Below are 23,226 nucleotides of genomic sequence, written 5' to 3'. Positions count from 1 at the left end.
CGATGCATATGCGATCGGCTCGGCTGAGCCGCTCGGCCATGATCGGGAGCTGTACGGGCTATTGTGAATAGCTCGTACAGCACCCCTTCAGTTCTACTGAACCTGAGGGGTCCTGGGGCCGAAGCTAGCCGAAGGATCAGCCGAACCTACAGCTTCTTGAATAGACCCCAGAGTCCTCAATCTCTTTTTCTGGAATCCTCTATGAGTGTTCCTGTTCATTCATAACATAAGAACAGAGTACATTTACTATAACCACAATCATGAATGAACAGTAGGTGATGTAGATCACTTCCCATTCATTCATAATTGGGAATACAGTAAACTGATCGCTGAGTGCTTGTACCTCGCTCTCCTTCCTTGAATAAGAGAAAAGAAAACTTGCCGCACTCGTGCTTGCTTCGGCAGCACATATACTAAAATTGGAACGATACAGAGAAGATTAGCATGGCCCCTGCGCAAGGATGACACGCAAATTCGTGAAGCATTCCATATTTCAAAAAGAAAAGAAAAAAAAAACTTGCCGCACTCCTTACCGGGACTCCCCACAAAAAGACGGGTGCTCGAAATGACTGCGGATGGCGCCTCCACATATTGACAAAAGGGAAGACGTCACCAGCACTCCAACAACGATAATAACAGCAGTTAGATGCTCATTTTTTGACAGATGCATTGAGAGACAGCATCTGTCAATAAATGAGCATCTAATTGCTGTTAGTATCGTTGTTATCTGGTGACGTCTTCCTTTTTGTCGCTCTCCTTCCTGACATGCTGTCACAGGACGCTGAGCGATAGGAGCTCAGCCTGCTGTGACAGCGCTGGCTGTCTCCGCCCACACATCGTTTTGCCGATCTGTGATAGGAGACTGAGCGGTGTGGGAGGAGAGACGCCGGCTGCTTACGGCACTCTCCTCCTGCAGCGCTCGGCCGCCAGTCACAGTTTCTCTTCTCCCCGCCTGGACACAGAGCAGCGCCCAGCTGGGAGGAGAGAATAGGATGCACCGCTATATCGCCCAGAAAATGGCACTTTCGGCATTATGAAAAAGTGCCATTTTCGGCTGATATGTTTCAGCAGCCGATATATCGGTGCATCCCTAATTATTAAAATAAATCAAAGGTTCTGATTCAATAACTTGTTTTCATTTGAAACCCTACTTGAGTAAATACAGGTGAAACTCGAATAATTAGAATATCGTGCAAAAGTAATTGCAGTAAGTGCTGCAAAAGGTGCCCAAACCAAGTACTGAGTACATATGCATGCTTGTACTTTTCAGAGGTCCGATATTGTTCTATGTACAATCCTTGTTTTATTGATTGCATGTAATAATCTACTTTTTTGAGGTTGTGGATTTGGGGTTCTCGGGGTTTTCATGAGCTGTAAGCCATAATCATCACAATTATGACAAATCACGGCTTGAACTATCTTGCTTTGCATGTAATGAGTCTATCTCATATATTAGTTTCACCTTTTAAGTTGCATTAGTGAAATAAGTGAACTTTGCACGATATTCTAATTATTCGAGTTTCACCTGTACATAAATAAAAATGTTTAATGTTTAAAAAAAAAATAATAAAAACTATTATATTGTTCTGAAATATTTCTGAAAAAATGTACTTATTGGCAATTTGGAAAACCAGAATCAATATTAGAGGCTGCTATTCCATTATTTGGAAATTAGGTTGAAGTAGTTTAAAGTTCCTCGCAAAATCACATGGACAAAACTTACCAAACAAAAGTTTCTGTAAATCTGTAAATCTTATCACAAAAATCATGTGAACAAAATAACATTAAATAGATGTTACTCAGCAGCTTTTTCATCATTAATTGCATTTTTCTGCACGGGTTATTAACAAATAGGCACATTTTTGGATTTGAGATCTAACACTGATATACCCACTTCTTGGGCATTTTTTGACTTGTTTAACCAATTAATTCAAATAAGTCATAACAGTAGTTCTAAGTGTTCGGCCGACCCGAAGCCACGTGGAGCCACCCAATGTATAGCCGTACCAGCCTGAAGTGAATAACCAAACAGCGTTCGGCTCACTTCACTTCAGGTCGGTCTTTCACTCGGCTGCCAACGGCAGCTTAGTGAAAAGACCCCTAAGATAATATATATTTAAGGACAGCAGCAACAAAAAATATGTTATGATTCGTAATGTGCAGACTGGAAAACTGGGCTATCCCAAAGTGTGCAGACATTTTTTACTACTAGGCAAACTAGTCCACTCTATCATCTAGTAAATGAGAGCTTTGGACCCTTTCATATGTTTACATTAGATGGGAAACAGAGTACTGTCAGCAAGTTAGCAGATCCCACTGTAATTTGTTGTTCCTCTCCCTGCGATGTACTAGATTTCCTTATTAAGTCAAACACTAAAAAGCAGTATAGAAATAATTGGATTTTAAAATCACAACCGGCAGGGAAACATTTTTAAACTTCAACCCTGAAATGTAATACTTAACCTGACCATCACATAATTGTTAGCCTCACCCTAAAGGTAGCTATACCTAGCTAAAATTTCAGGCAATTGCTTCCGATTCAGCCACAATTTGAGGTGTGGGTGGCCCTCTTACAGTGGGATCTGTACAGTGGGATCTGCTAACTTGCTGACAGTACTCTGTTTCCCATCTAATGTAAACATATGAAAGGGTCCAAAGCTCTCATTTACTAGATGATAGAGTGGACTAGTTTGCCTAGTAGTAAAAAATGTCTGCACACTTTGGGATAGCCCAGTTTTCCAGTCTGCACATTACGAATCATAACATATTTTTTTGTTGCTGCTGTCCTTAAATATATATTATCTTAGGGGTCTTTTCACTAAGCTGCCGTTGGCAGCCGAGTGAAAGACCGACCTGAAGTGAAGTGAGCCGAACGCTGTTTGGTTATTCACTTCAGGCTGGTACGGCTGATTCAACAAACTATGATTTAAAATTTGGAAAATTATCGGCCAGACAACAACTGCATCTAATTAGATGCAACCAATGTTCAGATGCCAGCTGTCTGAATACAATAGTGGGCAGGTGGATATTAAACTGGTACTAAACAGTGTGGATGGAGGAATCTATTAGATTTCTCTTGTTCAGCCTGTATGCTAAATTAGAAAAATCTATGGCTAAATTAACCTTAACTAATAGTCGAACACTTAACATGTGCACTTAACCATAACTATAACTAGAAAATTGAACTGCTCTTTTTGCTGAGAAAATCATTAGTCAGATACAAACAATGCAAGAATTGTAATAATCATCACTGCAGAGTTCTCTCAACTCAACATCTATATCGAAACTCATACCATTAACTTCTTGCAGACCCTGCCTACTTCTTGATTTCTAAAGGTGGGGTATGGTAACTAAAAGGAACAACTTCTGTAAATAGAGTTGAAGCCATTTACACGATAAACAAAAATTAAGATTTCTGGATGAGATCAGTACACCAAGTAAACACTAAACTCTTTTATTAAATTAGTAAACCTCACACTTATTTTATTAAGTGATGAAATTCTTGTTTTCAGCAGCTCCCTCTTCTTGTTCTATATCTTAGCACAGAAAAACACTGATTTTTCTTCAATATATTTCACAAATTTGGAGCAATATATAATGTGTTTTTCACTTGTGAACTTTTCTTTATGACTATGACACAAATATGGCAAATATGTGGGTTGGGCAGGATGATAAAACCTATAAAAGCTTTACACTGATAATACAGTAAGATAACCTCTGTACCATTCAGGAAGTTGAGAAGGCAACGTGTTGTAATCAGTACATTAAATTGTAGAGTTGATAGGAAAGATTTACTGTGAGTTGACAGTTTCAGTCCCATGTAGTAAAATACAATATAGCAGAACAGAATCACCAAGGAGATGATTTACTAAAAGCAAATAGGCTGTTCACTTTGCTGGAGAATTTTTCTTTAGTATAGTGAATAGGGTGTAGCTCTGCCGACTTCCATCATCATTCAATCATGTGCTAGCAAAAATATAGTTGTTTTTTTTATTTCCTTGCCTGTGATTGCGTATTCTTTGTAAAGTGAGTTTTCACCACATTCATTAATCTAAGGGAAAATTATTGTGTAAAGTGAGCAGTCTATTTGCCTTAAGTAAATCAACCCCAAAGACTCACTTTTTACTGGTTTTGCTGTAAAGTGAGTTGTTAAGCCTAGGGACGAACTTCTGGGTCCGGTTGAATGTCAGTTGAACCAAATCCAGCCTGTTTGCAGTTTGGCGTATTTGGCCAGTTTACTGCTAGAAGCCTGTCATTTGCAGTGCTAGCACTACCGCTACAAAATGACAGATCCCTGGTACTGTTTATCGGAATGTACTTAGGTTCAGTTTGCGGGTTTTAGGGTTTCTAACCCTTCCTCATCCAGTTGGCAGTGCATGGCTTGACAGTATGTTTGACACTGCAGTTCCTCTTTAGCACCCACTTATGAGCAAATCTGTTTACATAATCTTCCTGCAACTACTGGCAATACTCCTAAGAAAAGCCTGTCGTTGGAAAAAGTACAGGAGCTTTTTTGGGGGCATATTGAAGCTTGTTTTGGCTCCATAGACTCAATATGAAACGCTTGAAAATGCGCGTTTGCAGTGTTTTTGCACGTTTTATGCGCTTTTGTTCATTAACATCAATGAACTACAATCTGTTTACAAATTTTGCTGTATGTGCATTAAACGTGCAAAACGCGCACAATGTGCAGCAAAAACGCTGTCACCTAGGTTCACCTAGGTGAACTAGGCCTAACAGTGGGATGTTCTCCAAACTGCTCCTGAGTTTGAATGTTGATTCCAACCCAGTTTAATGTCTCCCAATATTGTTACTTTTAAGACAGTCCAACTGTCAATGTTGCCATTGTGCTTATTTCAGCTCTCAATTGAACGTTCAAGCCCTCAAATGGCTGGTGTCATAGCTGATCACATGTGCAGCATCGTGGCAACTGCAATCCAAATGGAGACTAAGATGGCACCTTCCTTGGCTGTGAAGGGCAGAAGGGTACAGTTCCGCTTTAAGGACTGGTAAGCTCCAATATATTTTTGTTTTTGGGTTTAGACACACTATAATTGTATCTGCTTGCAGGATGCAAATGTACAAAATGGAACTGAAAAGAGACATAGCAGTTCTAAATTAAAAATAATATCATTATTGATTCACATATGGCAGTGATTAGCCAGCCCCAAGCTCCTGTACAATAATGCCTCAAACACCTTGCATCGCCCCTGGATCTCTAACCGCAGGACATCACTGCATGTGTGAATACATCCGAACACGGGTGGACTGCTGTGACTGCTGTCAACCTATCATTGCTTCGTATAGGCTAAGAGGCCACAGCTGTTCGGGAACTAGTCACTTTCATCCAATATCTTAAGATATATCTGGCATGCTTAGGCAGATTGTAATCAGGAAGTGAATAAATCCCTCTGTTAATACAAGATAGTGAACTACTGGCTTTGTTAGCTGCAGCTTGGGATTGCAAAACAGGTATACTGGCACTTCCTGCTTACTCTATGTAAGAGTATCACACCTGCCATTGTTTTCATTGTTTTGCATTTATTCCCATGATGTAAGATTTTTTTTACAATATGTTGCATTTTGGCCTAGATTACAGAGCCACCCTCAGGGCTATGGTTAGTTCAGACTTTTTTTGAACTTTGCATTGAATTTACAACAATAAAGTTGTTTTTTTATGGACCTTGGTTTTGTGCGGCTGATTGGAGAGATATAGTTCAGACTTTAAGTTTGATTTACACAACCATAAGGTACTTCTATATATATTTTTCTTTCACACTTTTTTCTAAAAAAATTGCATATATACTACAAATATGTGAATTTCTTATTTATCAGTTAATTAACTAGTTTGGTTTTGCATAGTTAATTGGTCTATTTGTACACTTTTTGTACACTATCCCTTGGATAACCAACAAACAATAAACCTATTATGGAGTAAACTCCTGCAGGCAGTGATAAGACTTACCTGTTGAGCATCTTTACTAACACGCAGATATATGGACACACCCAAAATGACGCAGCCGCATAACTGCAAAGTAACAAAAAGCATTTATAAAACACGTCAACGCGTACTATATACCATAATTTCAGTTTTAGTGTATTAATTGAAAATCAGGCCAAAAATACTAGGAGAAGCAATAAAGTACATGGTTCTAATGGGTATAGCACACCTGCAGTCAGAGACAGACTGACATAAATTCTAACAGGGATTCTAACTCTGACCTACTGTACTAAAGAAAACCATTTTTATTTCTGTTGGTGCTGCTGTTGGAGAGTCACCCTCATTTCCCCATCTACTAAAATGTTGTGAGCAGGACAGGAAATGAGGTTAAACCTCTCTAACAGAACCCTGTATAACAGTAAAGGCCTATAAAACTAAAATTCCCACATTGCACAATCCCGAAATATAACCTAAGTATGCAGATAATATCAATAAAATAAAATAGATAAGGCAGCTATAAATCTATCTAAACAAAAAATTAGGAATCTTCCCCTATCATCTCAATCTACTTGAACACCATTAAATAGAGATTTCATAAATATCTACAAAATAGAGAAAATCAAAACATTCACATAAATATAGCAATCATTACTGATTAAAAATGAAATACGTTTATATGGTACAACCCAAGTTACTTATTTACTGCAGTGCCATTGTGGACTCCAGTATGTGGGTTGTACAACTAGACAACTGAAGGTTAGGTTAGGAGAACATGTTAACTATTTTAAAAAGCATTAAAAGCACTCAGTCTCTCCCTACATATTAAACAATGTCATAGTATGAACCCTGCTGGGCTTACATTCTGTGGTACACATTAGCCGAACAGTGTTCGGCTCACTTCACTTCTGATCGGTCATTCACTCGGCTGCCCTCGCAGCTTTGTGAATAGACCCCATAGAGTGTATAAAATTGGAGAGGTTGCAATTATGAAAAGAAAGCATTTAAGAAAATGAAACTTACTGGATTTATCAATTAGATATGTTTTGTCCTAAAGGTCTTAACATTGGGGTTGATATATTTTGTTTTATTAGTATTTTTTATGTAATCTTTATATTATAAATATATGAGTTTAGGGATCTTAATCAGCTTCTCTCTTCGGTTTGTTCAGTTAAGCTGTGAAAATGAAAGATAGAAGCTGATTGTCATGGATAAATTTGGGCTTAACCATTTGATGTTATTTGATTGTTTTTATATTTATTTATAGGATGTAGGGATTATTTGCTGGTCAGTAGATGGTGCCTATTGATCTCTAAGTGTATCACTAGATGGTGCTGGCTGCCATTTGTATTATATAAGAACAGATAGGATATTGGTTATAATAAAGTCTGTATAGACCGTGATGGGTCTATTGCTTCCTTGCTCCTGAAGACATCATAATGATGAAATGAGTTGGGCAGGACTAACTAACGACATAATGCTTGTTTGCTTGAGGCTGCTGGCGCTCTACAGGATAAGCGCTGAGGGACTGTAAAGAACTTAACACACTGGGCAGCCATTTATTTGTATAGTGCAACATATGCACTTAGGCAATGTGAGTGATTTTATATGTAATTTTTTATTAGTTGAATATAGTGGTATTACACTATACAAGTTTCTGCTCTGCTCTGCTCTCAAATATCCGAGGATTAATGCTTCTTTACCTGGTGAGGCTTGAATATTATACAGATATCGGCAGAGGATTTTGAATAGTCCTTTGCTTACAAACATGCGATTTCTGACCTACCAATAATCTAGTTGACAGTCCCTCTGGTAAGTGTGGCTCCTGTAGGTGGATGTCATATACTTGTGTTTAATTTATAATCAGTAACGATTGCTATATTTATGTAATTGATGTGATTTTCACTATTTTGCAGATATCCAGGATGTCTTTATTTAATGATGTTAATGTAAATTGAGATGATAGGGGAATATTTCCAATTTTGAATTTAGATTCAATGGTGCCTTATTTATTTAAAAGAGAACTAAGGGGTAAACGTGTTATCCCTTAGTTCCCTTAAGGGTCATGGGAGGACATTAGTATATGTAAAAGCTCAGTAAAGCTCAGTATATAGCAGGCTACAGCTCGCTATATACTGAGAGCGCCGCAGCCAGCACAGATCCTGGCAATAATGTCGAGATCCACCCAGCTGTGTGAGTGACAGCTGGCTCCGCCTATCTAGAGGCAGAGCCAGCTGTGCCTGCCCCTCTCTGTTCGTTCCTCCACTTAGCGCTGGAGGATCGGAGATGGCAGGGAGATGATCAGAAAGTGAGTGAGCGATGGTTTGTGTTTGCTCACTTCCTGATCAATAGAGCCGACATGTGACAGTTTCCTTGTCACACGTCGGCTCTAACTATGAGGAAAATCACTCACCTCATAGTTCTCCTTTAATTTTAACAGTAAACGCCTGACAGGACTTGTAACTCTTCCCCAAAAACTAGCAAAATGTTTTGGCTTGACATGCTCTTTAGGTATGTAGCTAAGCAAGTATTGTTATGCTTGCAAACCATTGCTACAACAAATATGTAAGTTCTGTTGCCTACGTCTCTTTTATTGTTTCAGAAAATATGTTGTCTTACTTTACACATAAGAATGTGTTTGATTATGCTTATTTGGTTGCATGGTTACCAAGGCTCATATAAATTACTCTGGGCATAAATGATACCAAGGTTTGCACTTTAGTTTAAAATTAACTCTACTGTAAACATAAATAGTGAAATAGAATATCTGTGTTTAAGTGCCTAAACACTACACCTTTATGTTGTAGAGGCCTGCGAATAGCACATTTAAAATAAATTTTACGCATTATATGTTTATTGTTTTCACTATCCATGTTGCTGGACAGGACATTTTGAAAGGCCTTTTAAACTGACTCTACTGTCCCTACAAATTCATTACAACTGAGGTGATAGTTAAGTAGAGGCACAGAGTGCCTGAACTGATGATGGTCACATTTATTAGATTTTCTACAATTAATTAATGAATTTAAGCTTAGTTCCTGTGGTTAAAAGTGTACTTCCACTTTTGCAGCCACATTGGTATAAGGCCTATTTTATATTTGTTACATGTTCCCATTCACATAGCATGAACATTTTCATTAAAAAATTAAAAATTGCTTCTTGCAGTTTGAATTGTGGATTTGCCACCCTTTGCAACTATAACAAGTAGGGGCTACTTTCCAGGGAAGCCATGTCAATATTTTGGAGAATGACAGTGAACATCCATCCCCATTCATCCGAAAGCATTTGTAAATTCAGACACTGATATTGAATGAGTAGACCTGACTTGCAATCAGCATTCCAATTCATGACAAAAGTATTCAACAGAGTTGAGGACGGGGCTCTGCGCAAGTCATTTAAATGTTTTCACACCAAACTCATTAAACCATGTCTTTATGAACTTGGCTTTGTGCACAGGGCCATGATCATGCTTGAACAGACAAGAGACTTCCCTAAACTGTTGCTACAAAGTATGAAGATCACAATTGTCTTTGTATGTTGTAGCATTGACATCACCCTTCACTAGAAACATCTGAATGCAATCTTTTGGAGGAGTGTAGACATACTTTTGGCCATATACGAAGATGTTCACAAATGTGTGGCTATAGTATACTAAAACAATTCCATCAATGGACTGAACATGACCCATATTTAAATGTATTTGTGTTTCATACCTAAAACACTGTGATTGATTTACAAAAGGAGGTTTACCTCTGTTTACTTCGATTCCCCTGACATGAACATCCTATAGTAAACACTCCTTTAGTAAATTAACTACACTGCCATTGTACCCATTGTACACCACATATGTAATTGCATTTTTTTCTGATTCAAGTAAATATAATATTCTAGCTCAACCCCTTATTTCTGTGTGCATGAGTCATTGGTGAGAATAGAATGAACAACAGTTTGTGGTTAATCGTACACCTGACTCTAATCCTACGAAATCCATGACATTGTGCAAATGTAAGAATGGATGCTAGTTTGAAGCCAAAGGGTAGTCACACCAAATACTGATTTGATTTAGATTATTCTTCTGTTCACTCACTTTGCATGTTGTAAATTGATAAAAAATAAACAATAAAAATATATAGTTCTGAAAGCATTCTTACTTTGCAGCATTTTTCACACCTGTGTAAAACTTTTTCACAGTACTGTATATATCTTATTTCATATAGTATATTAAGTTGCAACTTAGCTATTATATGTTTGAATTTATCTGATGGTCTTTAGGAGTTTCTGTTAGTAAGAAATCCTTTGTTAGACGACTAAAACTAGGGCGACCAATATAATTGCTGAGAAAATAGTGGCTTTCCAAGAGTATCAACCTATTCTGTGCACATGGGTATACAACATCGATTATCCATTGAAATGTTAAGTATCTCTTAGCACTTGGAGGTTACCTTGAATCAGCCGTACATCGGCCAACCCGAAGTGCAGAAGGAGTTTGACTCAGCCGATCCAACATCTGGATCGGCTGAGCCGAACCTCCGGCAGGCTACTTGCTGCTGTTCGGCCTATTCTCATAGATGCCGAACAGCAGTGAGTGAATAGCCGAATGCCGCTGAGCGGCATTCTGCTCGGCTATTCTGCTCGGTACCTCTGTGGTACCGAGCAGAATAGAAAAACAGTTAAAAAAAGTAGAAAAAAAATAGAAAACTATTGAAATGATGGCAGATAGCACAGGAAGCAATAGCAGCTGCTGCCATCAGAATAAAAAAAAAGTCAGCATAGGAATGCATAGCTAGATTCCTATTGGCTATTTCCATTTGCAATATCCAATAGCAAGCTAGCTATTGCACCCACCCTCTGCTGCTATCAATCACTAGAAGGGGACCTGATGGAGAACTTCGGCCTGCTTTGGTCAGTCAAGCCGAGGCATATGCCTTCGGCTCGACTGAGCCGCTCAGCCAACTTCAGGAGCTGTTTGGGCTATAGTGAATAGCCCGTACAGCAGCCCTTCGGTTCCACTGAACCGAAGGGATCCTGGGGCCATAGCTAGCCGAAGGATCAGCTGAATCTACTGCTAGATCCTTTGGCAACTTTGTGAATAGACCCCATAATATAGCTCAGGTATAACTAACTGAATTATTCACAAAGGGGTGAAGAGTCTGGAGAAGGCAGGAGAAGTGAACAATCTAGGCCAAAATAGCTGAACTGGAAAGTGAGCTGAATTGGAGAATGTTTCCAAATCAGCTATGTTGTCCTAGATTGTTCACTTCTCCCGCCTTCTCTAAACTCTTCACCCTATTCTGAATAACCCTGTACATTTCTTTCTTCTGTCAAGAGCAAAGTCCCCTGATAATAATTTATTAGCACTGGACTGTTAAATATAAAGGTAGGTTCGCACCTTTTGTTTATTTTTGCAAATAAATGACTTTCCTTTGTTACACCCCTATGTCCAGATAAGCACCCTTTGCCTGTACTTGGAACTCCCACACACACTGACAAGGAGAGTCAGCCTCAGTATGTGGTGCATTAAATTATGATTACTTTAGTCTATTCTAACAAATTTGTATCATTAAGAATAATTTTCAGTTAATTATGTTCCTAGCTTATTATTCACAGTATATTTGGGTCCATTAACACTTGTCAATTTTCCTGTTGGAAGACATATACATTTTACTGCATGAAAATACATTTACAATTAAATCTTACTCTGGTGGCTTTTAATTCTAGGCCCTGCAGTGTGTATTAAAACACAAGATATGTAACATTTTTATCTGATTGCTTTAACTGTCCCATTGAAATGTAAAGCAACCAAACAAAAATGTATGCACCATGCAGTTTTGTACATTTTACATGCATCTGCACCAAAGAAAATCCTTTTCCTGAATGTTTCTCCCTCACTTTGCATAACGTATGAAAAAATCTGCATGAAAATGCACATAAATCCATGCAATAGAAATGTGAAAGGGCCCTCAGTCTAGAAATCATTTCATACATTTTCATAATTGTTGTGAGGAATAACTTGCAATTCTGAGCCATTTGTAACACAACAATGATTAATACTTGCCTATAGAAACTTTAGCAAATTTGAAACGTATGACTGCAAGGATTAGTAAATATACAATGACTAATAGCTAATAGTACAACACTCTGCTGCTGTCACAAAAATACTATGGTTAATGCAACTTCTCTGAATCTGCTGTGGCTATAGTGAACTTAAAAAAATAAAGCACGCAACCGCAGTAGCTGTTACCATTTAATGCAGAAAATCAACAATATGACACTATGAAATAATATTTACATATATATAGATATACATATCTATATATATAGATTATATATATATAGATATATACAGATATATATATCTATATATCTGTATATATAGATATATATTAGTAGAAAAAAAGGTGTAAAAGTTTTAGCATACAATACATTAAAAACATTTTAAAAAAGCAAGAGGTTTGACAAATAAGAAATCCAATGAAAGCAATTGCAGAAAAGCGCTTGTATTTTCGATCTCTGTATTTTATTAATTAAGCTCATCTGAATAGATAATTAGCAACAATAATTACTGTAATTTAGAACTCACCCAGAATAAGAAGTTGAATGCAAACATAGAGTACTTGAGGCACTTATTCGCCCCTGCCATTTTCTAGCTTGTATTCGAGCTGTGTCTAAGTGAGACTGAACCAGACTAAATAAATGTGCCGTTAAAAGGTGCACACTCAAATATAGCGCTGAGCTAAATATTAACCTGGCTTCCATTAACTTACTAAAAAAATATTACTAGACAAGATTATCAGTGATGTCTCTTCCCTGTTATCTTATACAGTCAAAGTATTTTACGTAGGAATCATACAGATTTATCATGCAATTGTTGTTGTTTTTTTGCAGTTTCGTCACCATAGTTACATAGTAACATAGTAGGTGAGGTTGAATAAAGACTCAGGTCCATCCAGTTGAACCTATGTGTATGTGTGCGTCTGTGTGTGTGTTTTTCTATATTTAATTGGCTCTAGTAGTTCCCATAACCTTCTATATTTAGTGAACTAAGAACCTTATCTAGAAGTTTCTTGAATTTATCAATGCTGTTAGTAGATACTACTGACTTGTTGTGTCCTTATGTCATTAATATAGTTTTTGGTGTAAACAATTTGTTTCTGATATTGTGGTCCCCATTAATCATTTTGAAAAGTGCAATTAGGTCCCCTCTTAATCGCCTCTTTTCTAAGGAGAATAAGTTTAATTTCTTGAGGCAATTTACATAATTTAGGCCTTCCATCCCCTTTATGGATTTTGTAACCCTTCTCTGAACTCACTCAATTTCGTAGACATTTTTCTGGAGGGTTGGTGAGTATTGTAAATTACTTGAAAACATTCCTTGTATTTTCTTTATTATTTCTAATATAACTTTAACACGATACCTTGGCTTCATAGGGTGCATTTTAACTGAAGTGTAATTCCATTTTAGTTTAAATAGAATGGGAAGGTTTAGAAGCTCTTTCAAGGTTTTATTGCTGTATGTGTCCATGTAGGGCAGATATCCCATCACTTCCTATCCAGATGCCCACTGTCTTCGAGAGAGGAAGTGAGGGGAATACAACCTATGGGGACACAGTGAACAAAATACTGACAGAGGTGGTAATCTTCCTGGCAGTACTAAAGAACAAGGAGTTAGTAGTGCTCTAAGTGTCTTTCACTACAAACCCACATTGCTTCAAGTCTTGGTCGCCACCTTATCTGGGATACAAACAGCAATAAGAAACTGACAGGGTTTCTAAGCATTCCTTACCCTATTCAAAAGAAACACTTTTTTTAGCAAGGGTTCCACTTTAACATAATGGCAAAAATGGTGAAAACCACAAGAATTCTTTACTTTTGATATTTTTTCAGGGGCATTTTCAGGGGCAGGCTTAATTTCAATAGTACAGGAATAAATGGCCTGGTGTGCAGTCAGTGCATAGAGCCCTGTTGTTTTGTGTTCAATGTTGTGATATAATATCCAGACTATTTCACATAATCCACTGTATCAGACGCATAACACTTTACTCCAGAATGCCTCTCCACCTTTCCTAATACAAACAACTTGATTTAGTCAATTAATATTTATTTAGTCCATAATTGTGCTAAGTAAGGCAGAGTAAAGCTCCGGAGAAGACATTTGTGTTCATTGTAGAGGGGTTAATACTGGAGGGAGGACTGTGTATCATATTTATATCGAATGGAATGTAACTTAATAGCAACTTGTAACTGAGCACATTTACAGGGAGACTTCAGTATGTTTTATGTGTATAGATAAAGCAGATCAGCACAGTTTCCCCAACAAGCCCATTCATTTAAAAATGACAATAATTATTTACTTGAGTTCTTTTTTTTTATTGTAGTATGTGTATGTATTTATAATTATGATGAACTGTAACTCAGTTCATGCTTATTCAGCAATGGAGAATGGCAACCAGCAATAGAGCACTACAGATCCCATCAATCCATAATTATACAGCAATGGAGAATGGCACCAGCAATCATGGATTGCTGAGATTTGTAGTCCTCTGTTACCGGTTGCCATGGAGAATGGTAATGTTTGGGTGTTACCAGGTCTGTGTGCAGATCTCACCAGAGCTGCATTTGGGTCTCACCAGGGTTGCCTGCAGATCTTACCAGGGCTGCATTTGGGTCTCACCAGGGCTGCGTGCAGATCTTACCAGAGCTGCATTTGGGTCTCATTAGGGCTGCATTTGGGTCTCACCAGGGCTGCATGCAGATCTCACCAGGGCTGCGTTTGGGTCTCAACAGGGCTGCATGCAGAGCCCACCAGGGCTGCATGCAGAGCCACCCAGGGCTGTATGTGGGTGCCGGACTCTCCCGGGCTCTGATGGTGGGAGCCAGGCTCTCCAGGGCTGAACAGGTGGGTGATGTTTGGACCGGACTGGCACTATCAAAGACAGCTGCCTGAGGTTCCTAGTAAGCGCAGGACTTCAGGCAACTGCTCTTGTTTGAAAATTTAAAGGGCTGGTATCGGCCTTTAGTATCGGGGCATTTTCACAAGTGCAAGTACTCATGAAAATGCCCTGTATCAGTCCCAATACCGATACTTGTATCAGTATCAGGACATCCCTAGTATTTAGTTTTGTTTAGTATAGGGATAAAGGTGCAAGTTGCATACCTGTCAGCTGTCCTGGATTCTGCCATGGGACTGTACTTGACTGTACTCGAACCACTGCTATGTTATATAGCCCAGGTGGCAGGTGTGCCACTGTCAGAATACCAAAACAGTAACTACAGCTCATTGGCTGTAGTTACTGTTTGGCCAAGAATTTTTGGATGGGCTCCTTCAACAAAAGTCAAATGAAAGATTTCTCCTAGAATGAGATCCTAATAGGTTGGACTTGATGGACTAATGTCTTTATTCAACCTCAAATACTATGTAAGATCAACCTTTGTCGAACAAGGGCTGCTGATAGTGCCACACACTACTCATATTTCAGCAGATTGCAATCCTGCTGCCTCCTCCAAAATTCAAGCAATGTGTTTTTCCAGATGAAAATAGTAGTAAAGGCATTCTCTGCATTAAGGCAAAAAATACCCAGCACTTTCCTAAAACCCCGTCCCCCCCACACTTACCTGCAGCGACTCCTCTCCTCCGCCGCGACCAGGAAAATACACTGGTTTCCTTTAACGTCCTGGTTGCAGGGGAGAGTACTGAGGGTAGAGAAGCCATGGGCTACTTCTGCCGTCAGTCAAGCTGTGACTGCAATGGTGGGGGCGTGGCCAGCCGCATGTTGTGTGTGTCTCTATGGATGCACACAGCTAGGTGAAGGCACAGCCATGACTGTGCATGTACGGGTACCTTTCACAGCAGTCGGCTAGCTGTGAAAGCACCCATAGGGGGGGGCTTGCGGTTTGGATACCACTTGAGAACGAGTAAATAAAAAAGATAAAGGATAAAAGAACATATTTCCATAGTAAATATAGCCTCCATAAATAAGTAAATGAAAAAAAAACAGCGAAGGTTTAATGTCACTTTGAATTTTAAGCGACATTAAAGTCAAACATATTTTTCCCTCCCCCAATGTTAATTAAAGCACTTACCTTAAATGACGTCTCTTAATCCGATCTTCTTCTTTACTGTCGTTTTCATCTGTCCCTCCAGCGCTGTTGCGGGTCTCCGATCCAGCGTTGACTCCTCTGTCCTTGCTGGCACTTCCTGTCCCACGGTGTCTGCATGCGGGTGCATGCCGTCCATATACTTACCTTGTGTCTCTCCTCGTCTCCCGGACGAAAATCTAAACTGCGCATGCGCCCGCCCCAGGATGCTTTGCGGCTGCCCGAGAATTTTCAGATTTTCAGACGGGAGCGCGCTGCAAAGACACAGGTGAGTTTAAACCGCTTTTAAAGCGTTGCGTTTAAAAAAAAATAATTTTTGCAGATGACGGATCTGCACAACATTAGGCAGCAACAAATGCATATATGTCTGCAGAAAACGTTGTGTTATTATAGAAACTTTAACTAATGTTAACCTGAGGTATAAGCAAAAAGAAGAAAGTATGTCAAAACTGTAAGATTGTGGAGTGGCTAGTTGACATAATTATGTACATTGCCAACTAGACCTTGCTGACAAAGGAAAGGATGAAACTGATTATACTTTATGCAACCCTAATCAAAATCATGGTAAACTTGTTTTACTTCAAATATGATAACAATTTCTACAAGCATATAGAAGTGGTTGGGGTCCTGAGTAGTAAAAGAAAGGAAAATTACCTTAATGGTAGCGGATAGACTTGTGCGCCGTCAAAAAATTTGCTCCGTTTCGTAATATCCATTATTTCGTATTTCGTAATTCGTATCCGAAACGAACGAAATACGGATTTTCGTTAGTTTCGGCACATTTTCGTAACTTTACGAACATTCATTATGATGAAGTTAAAACGCAAAAATACCTTTGTTAATATTGGAGTCGATGTGGTAGTTGTTTTTTTATCCGAAATACGAATTCCGTTAACGGATTCCGTATCCGAATTTCGTACTTCGGACTTAAAAAAAAACTACCATCAACTCCAATATAAATGTACTTTGCTTTTTACCTTCAATATAACGAATGTTCGTAACGGAACTAAAATACGTCAACGGAATTTCGTATTTCCTGGCTGTATTGTAATGCAACTCTCATCAGCAGAAGAGAACCTCTGATTGGTCAACCAAAACGAAATACGAATTCCGTTAACGGATTCCGTATCCGAATTTCGTATTTCGGACTTTAAAAAAAACTACCATCAACTCCAATATAAATGTACTTTGCTTTTTAACTTCAATATATGACGAATGTTCGTAATGGAACGAAAATACGTCGGAATTTCGTATTTCCTGTCTGTATTGTAATTCAACCCTCAGCAGCAGCGGATCCGTATTTCGGATTTAAAAAAAATCTTGTCATGTTGTTCAACCTCATTTACAGGGGTAATATTAGTTCCTGTTTCAAAGAAATTTGGATCCGAAATTCGTTAACGGAATTTCGTATTTCGGATATAAATTCGGAAACTGCAATTCGGATTTCGTATGCTTACGAATCTACGAATTTCAGAAAAATTCGTACGAATTTCGATTCGTAACGAAACGAATCGCACATGTCTAGTAGCGGAAGAGGTGGTCTGCTAACATTGTTAAGCAACTTCAATCACTTGATCTCCATTATGGGCAGCATGGTAAAAAACAAATAAGCCAGGATGTTAGAGAAGCTGTTAACTTCAGTGTGGAAATGGACTGTGCTGTGTGGAACTCACTGCTGTATTTGACAGAAAAGCTAAAAGTGAGGCCAAAAATCTGCTACATGCTTGGACTTCATATGAAACCTTGCTTATTTTTTTCCTGTTTATGCAAAAATCTTTGATATTGCTAGTCATGTTTCAGAGAATCTGCAAATATGTGGATTAGATATTTTACAGGCATGGCAAATTGCCAAACACCAAATTACAAAGCTCCGGGATACATTTTCAAACCTAACTACAATGGTGGAATCATTTGTCACAAAGGTAAGCAATACATTTCTGGAGCTTACTGTGCATGTCACAATGAATATCCATTTACATCAGAAAAGGCCCTCCAGGAAACAGAAAAAGTCGGAAAATTGTCACAGGATGAACTCCTTTCTAACTCCTTTGAAAGGTTTCAACTTCATGTTTTCTATGTAGTCATTGATCGGACAACAAACAGCTTGGAAGAAAAGTTCTCCAAAAATAATCTCAGCTCCCGTTGGTCATCATCCTTATCATATTTAGCAGAACTAACTTGACCAATTATTGTGAATGTAATTTTTCTGTCAACTGTTTCTTCGCTGTTATAGAAGGTTGGTGTGATGGACACAATGGCTGCCGGAGCTTCAGAGCAGGATTACCCAGAGAAACTTGGGGGAGGTGTGAGTGGGGGCTCATCATGGAGGGTGGGGGGGTTGCATATGGAATGTACCCGAAGCATCTGGAGCTATGTTGGCATACTTTTGTCATCTGCCTGACTCCTCCACCTTCCTGATCACAGGCACAAAGACCCTAACAATGATACCGATAAGATAAGGGTCTACTTGTCCCTGAGCATTATGGGTTTACTACTTTGGGTTTGAAAGTTGTTTTTATCTGTTACTATTGGTTCTCGGTTGGGCATGATTCATGTTTATTGATGAAGGGGGATTGTCTCTTATTGTCATTAGTTGTTTTTCCCCAAACTAGTGCTGTCTAGTTCCTGGGGGAACGAAGGTATGGAAGCAGCATTTGGTGGCGATACAAGGCAGGGTATCAGGAGAGTCCGTCACAGTTGGATATTGTTTACTGTGCACAAATGATCAAATAATCTAATAGAATTGTGTTCTAAAGAATACATAACAAATATCAACATCTGGAGGACTGAGTAATATAATAATTTCAGTTTCATAAAATTAGCATCATCCTTATCATACTTATTGACACCTGCCTGACCAATTGCAGTGTGTGTGTACAGTTTTTCAGTCATCTGTTTCTTTGCTGCCACATACATCTTGGATGTTGTTCACTGAACACAACCATGTAGAAATCAGATGGAACCATTTAAATAGATTTGCATGATTGCAAATAATTACAATGCATAGTTTATGCCTTTTCTGTGATGTCGTGGTATCAAAAATAAAGGCAATGTTGTTGGAAGAGCACTATTGTTGTGTTTAAAAATTTGACTGGTTGGTAAGGTGGGTCCCAGACCTAACTTTCTCTGGTGGGCCTCAGAGTCCCATTCTGCCCTTGTTTGCACATGTCCAAATAAGTATTTAACATGTATAGGAAAAATAAATCTGCGCTCCTGGATATGGCTAAATTGTACTTGTATCAAAAAGCAGCTATGAAAATAAAGGAGGTGAACCGCCTTTAGATAGATAGAGTACTTGGAACACAGCGCTAGAGATAAAGTCAACAAAATATGTGTAAATATTCACAGATTGGGTTGAGTGATCAGTGGATATCAATGTATAAATTATGTGTATTCGAAACAGTCATAAAAAGTAAACGAAAAAGATGGTTTGTATCACTATGTGAACAACATAAAGTGTAGCCTATGGCTAATAGATATAAATGACATTCAAACGTAAGTGAATAATCGTGATGAACTTAGATGACAAAGAATAAATAGTAAAATTGAATAATAATAAATAGATAAAATCAGCTTCGATTAAGATTAAGTAATAATAGATGATAGTAGATGGATAAAATCAGCTTTGGTTAGTGAATATAATACGGCATTACGACTTCATTGGAAATATATAACACAGTATCAGAAAAAACGTCTCAAAAAGATTACAGTGAATAATCTGTGACAGTTTTTTCAAAAAAGCTGAAACAAAAAAAAGATAGCATTCAGTGATCTATATTTATATTAATCTTGAATTGTTTCTTTAAATAAGTGAAGGCGATGCCAGAGGCAACAATGTTCAATGGGCGATATGAAGAGTAGATCTCAAAAAATAGGCAATGTAAGAGCAGGACAGGGGGGGTTTAGAAGACGGATGATTGTTAGTTCCTATCTCCTTAGTCCGACAGCCCCCTTAGTAATGGGTACTCACCGGGTTACGGTGGATATGCGCAAATATCAGGGTCTTGACGATATGGTATCCGGTCCCGTCCTGCCTTCGAGTATGTTCTTCCCGCGTTAGAATCGGGCAGTAGGAGAGATGTTTTCCGGCTGTAGTGCTGGAGCTGTCTTTCAGGCCCAGGGACCGCTTAGCCTAGGCGTATTACTAACGAACTTTCTCTCCGGAATCAACAGGGTTATGAGGGTTTAAAAGCAGAAAGACCTTAGAAAAGAGGAGGACCTTATTGCAGTCTTCAAAATCATCAATGGGGACCACAAAATTAGGAACAAACTGTTTAATCCTAAAACTGTATTGAGAACCCCTATGATCAGCGAAAGAAAAGTTCTGACTTGTTGCGGAGGGTTGCCAAGGGTTAAGTAAAACTTCAGAAAAATATTCAAGACGCTGCACATGAGTCATCAACCGGGCATCCTGTGCGGTAACAATAGTCTCCAGCTGAACTCCGGACACTTCCTCGGCACTTTCTCCTCTTCCTCGGATTTCACACTCAGCTCTCCGCTACAACTTCCAACTCTCCGCAAACTTTACAAACTTTTCTGGCCTGGCCTGGCGGGCGGAGAAATGACAGAGGAGCGGTGACCCGCGGGAGGAGCAGCTCTGATCGGCACACTTGGCGGAGAGCGGGGGAGAAAAGTTTGTAAAGTTTGCGGAGAGTTGGAAGTTGTAGCGGAGAGCTGAGTGTGAAATCCGAGGAAGAGGAGAAAGTGCCGAGGAAGTGTCCGGAGTTCAGCTGGAGACTATTGTTACCTCAGAGGTCTTTCTGCTTTTAAACCCTCATAACCCTGTTGATTCCGGAGAGAAAGTTCGTTAGTAATACGCCTAGGCTAAGCGGTCCCTGGGCCTGAAAGACAGCTCCAGCACTACAGCCGGAAAACATCTCTCCTACTGCCCGATTCTAACGCGGGAAGAACATACTCGAAGGCAGGACGGGACCGGATACCATATCGTCAAGACCCTGATATTTGCGCATATCCACCGTAACCCGGTGAGTACCCATTACTAAGGGGGCTGTCGGACTAAGGAGATAGGAACTAACAATCATCCGTCTTCTAAACCCCCCCTGTCCTGCTCTTACATTGCCTATTTTTTGAGATCTACTCTTCATATCGCCCATTGAACATTGTTGCCTCTGGCATCGCCTTCACTTATTTAAAGAAACAATTCAAGATTAATATAAATATAGATCACTGAATGCTATCTTTTTTTTGTTTCAGCTTTTTTGAAAAAACTGTCACAGATTATTCACTGTAATCTTTTTGAGACGTTTTTTCTGATACTGTGTTATATATTTCCAATGAAGTCGTAATGCCGTATTATATTCACTAACCAAAGCTGATTTTATCCATCTACTATCATCTATTATTACTTAATCGAAGCTGATTTTATCTATTTATTATTATTCAATTTTACTATTTATTCTTTGTCATCTAAGTTCATCACGATTATTCACTTACGTTTGAATGTCATTTATATCTATTAGCCATAGGCTACACTTTATGTTGTTCACATAGTGATACAAACCATCTTTTTCGTTTACTTTTTATGACTGTTTCGAATACACATAATTTATACATTGATATCCACTGATCACTCAACCCAATCTGTGAATATTTACACATATTTTGTTGACTTTATCTCTAGCGCTGTGTTCCAAGTACTCTAAGTATTTAACATGGCCATCTAGGCAGCAAAAAATAATCACAGTAATATGGTGATGTTAACACAACTCAGAAATCATGCCTGCAAGTGCATGGCAAGCCGCTGTGCTAAAAAGTTTTCTCCACTAATTCTAAGACCCACAGGCAATGGATGTGTGCTCTGTGCTATGAATCTACAATACTACAGTATGTGTGTTGTGTAAGCTCGATATGCTTTTTTTCTGTGTACACTGTATAAGCTCTGTGCGGTGTATGGCTGTGTATGGTACTGTGTGGGTGTGTTCTGCACAGTGTATGAAGGGACATTAACGCATGTTAACGTGCATGTGTTACCGCAATGCACCTCAATGGTTAGGTATGGATCTAGCATTAAATGTTCTTTTTCAGTTCAGGGGTGTAACTAGAAATCACAGGGCCCGATAGCAAAATTTTATATAGGGCCCCCAAACCACCCACCGACAAAAAAAAAGTACCTACCTCCATAAAACGTTCCCGTGTCTGCACCATCGCCTTCTCCTTCTCTTTAGTTCTGCTCCTTCTGGCTCTGACGTCAGAGCCAAAGAACAGATCACTCTGCCGCTCGCTGCTGCAGAGCCCACCCTAGACTCTGCACCGCCCACCATGGACCCTGCAGAGCCCACCTTAAACTCCACACAGCCCACCTGAGAGGGACCCTGCAGAGCACACCATAGACCCTACAGATCCCACCTGAGACCCTGCACATACCAGAGACCCTGCACAGTCCACCTTAGACCCCACACAGCCCACCTGAGAGTGACCATACAGAGCCCACCATAGACCCTGCAGAGCTCACCTGAGATGCTGCACAGCCCACCTGAGACCCTACACAGCCCACCTGAGTGAGACCCTACACAGCCCACCTGAGTGAGACCCTGCAGAGCCCACCTGAGACCCTGCAGAGCCCACCTTAGTGAGACCCTGCAGAGCCCACCTGAGACCCTGCAGAACCCACCTGAGACCCTGCAGAGCCCACCATAGACCCCACATAGCCCACCTTAGACCCCACAGAGCCCACCTGAGATCCTGCACAGCCCACTATAGACCCCACAGTGCTCACCTGAGATCCTGCAGAGCCCACCATAGACCCTGCGCATAACAGAGGCGCTGAACAGCCCACCTGAGACCCCACACAACCCACCTGAGAGTGACCCTGCCCACCTGAGACCCTGCAGAGCCCACCATTGACCCCGCAGAACCTACCGTAGACTCTGCAGTGCCCACTATAGAGCCCCTGCACAGCCCACCTGAGAGTGACAATGCAGAGCTCACCTGAGACACTTCAGAGCCCACCCTAGACCCCGCAGAGCTCACCTGAGACCCTAAATAGCCCACCTGAGAGTGACCCTGCAGAGCCCACCATAGACTCCCTATGGTGGGCTGTGCGGCGTCTCAGATGGGCCCCTCTGAGTCCCTTTCACTGCATACTGCGCTCCTTTGCACACTGCACTCCTCTTGCCTGTCAGCCCCGAGCCTCTTACTGCTGGGCACTGGCCTCCTCCACCTCCATCGGCACC

General features: G+C 39.8%; 1 protein-coding gene across 1 annotated transcript in view; it reads right to left on the bottom strand.

Moving 5' to 3' along the window:
• The window catches only part of TSPAN8 (tetraspanin 8), a 22,250-nt gene extending 9,638 nt beyond the window's left edge, over positions 1-12,612 (bottom strand). Inside the window, exons 1-2 of the mRNA XM_018576362.1 lie at positions 12,519-12,612; positions 5,966-6,028 (exon numbers count right to left, since the gene is read on the bottom strand). Of these exons, the coding sequence (XP_018431864.1) occupies positions 5,966-6,028; positions 12,519-12,578 (123 nt within the window). The 5' untranslated portion in view covers positions 12,579-12,612. The remainder of the gene's footprint in view (positions 1-5,965; positions 6,029-12,518) is intronic.
• Positions 12,613-23,226: the final 10,614 nt, after the last annotated feature.

The sequence above is a fragment of the Nanorana parkeri genome, unplaced genomic scaffold, assembly GCF_000935625.1.
Source record: "Nanorana parkeri isolate BGI_ZX_2015 unplaced genomic scaffold, ASM93562v1 scaffold65, whole genome shotgun sequence".
In the NCBI taxonomy this organism is placed as follows: Eukaryota; Metazoa; Chordata; class Amphibia; order Anura; family Dicroglossidae; genus Nanorana; species Nanorana parkeri.
The sequence above is the reverse complement of the archived record's forward strand: the minus strand, read 5'-3'. Positions and strand labels throughout refer to the sequence as shown.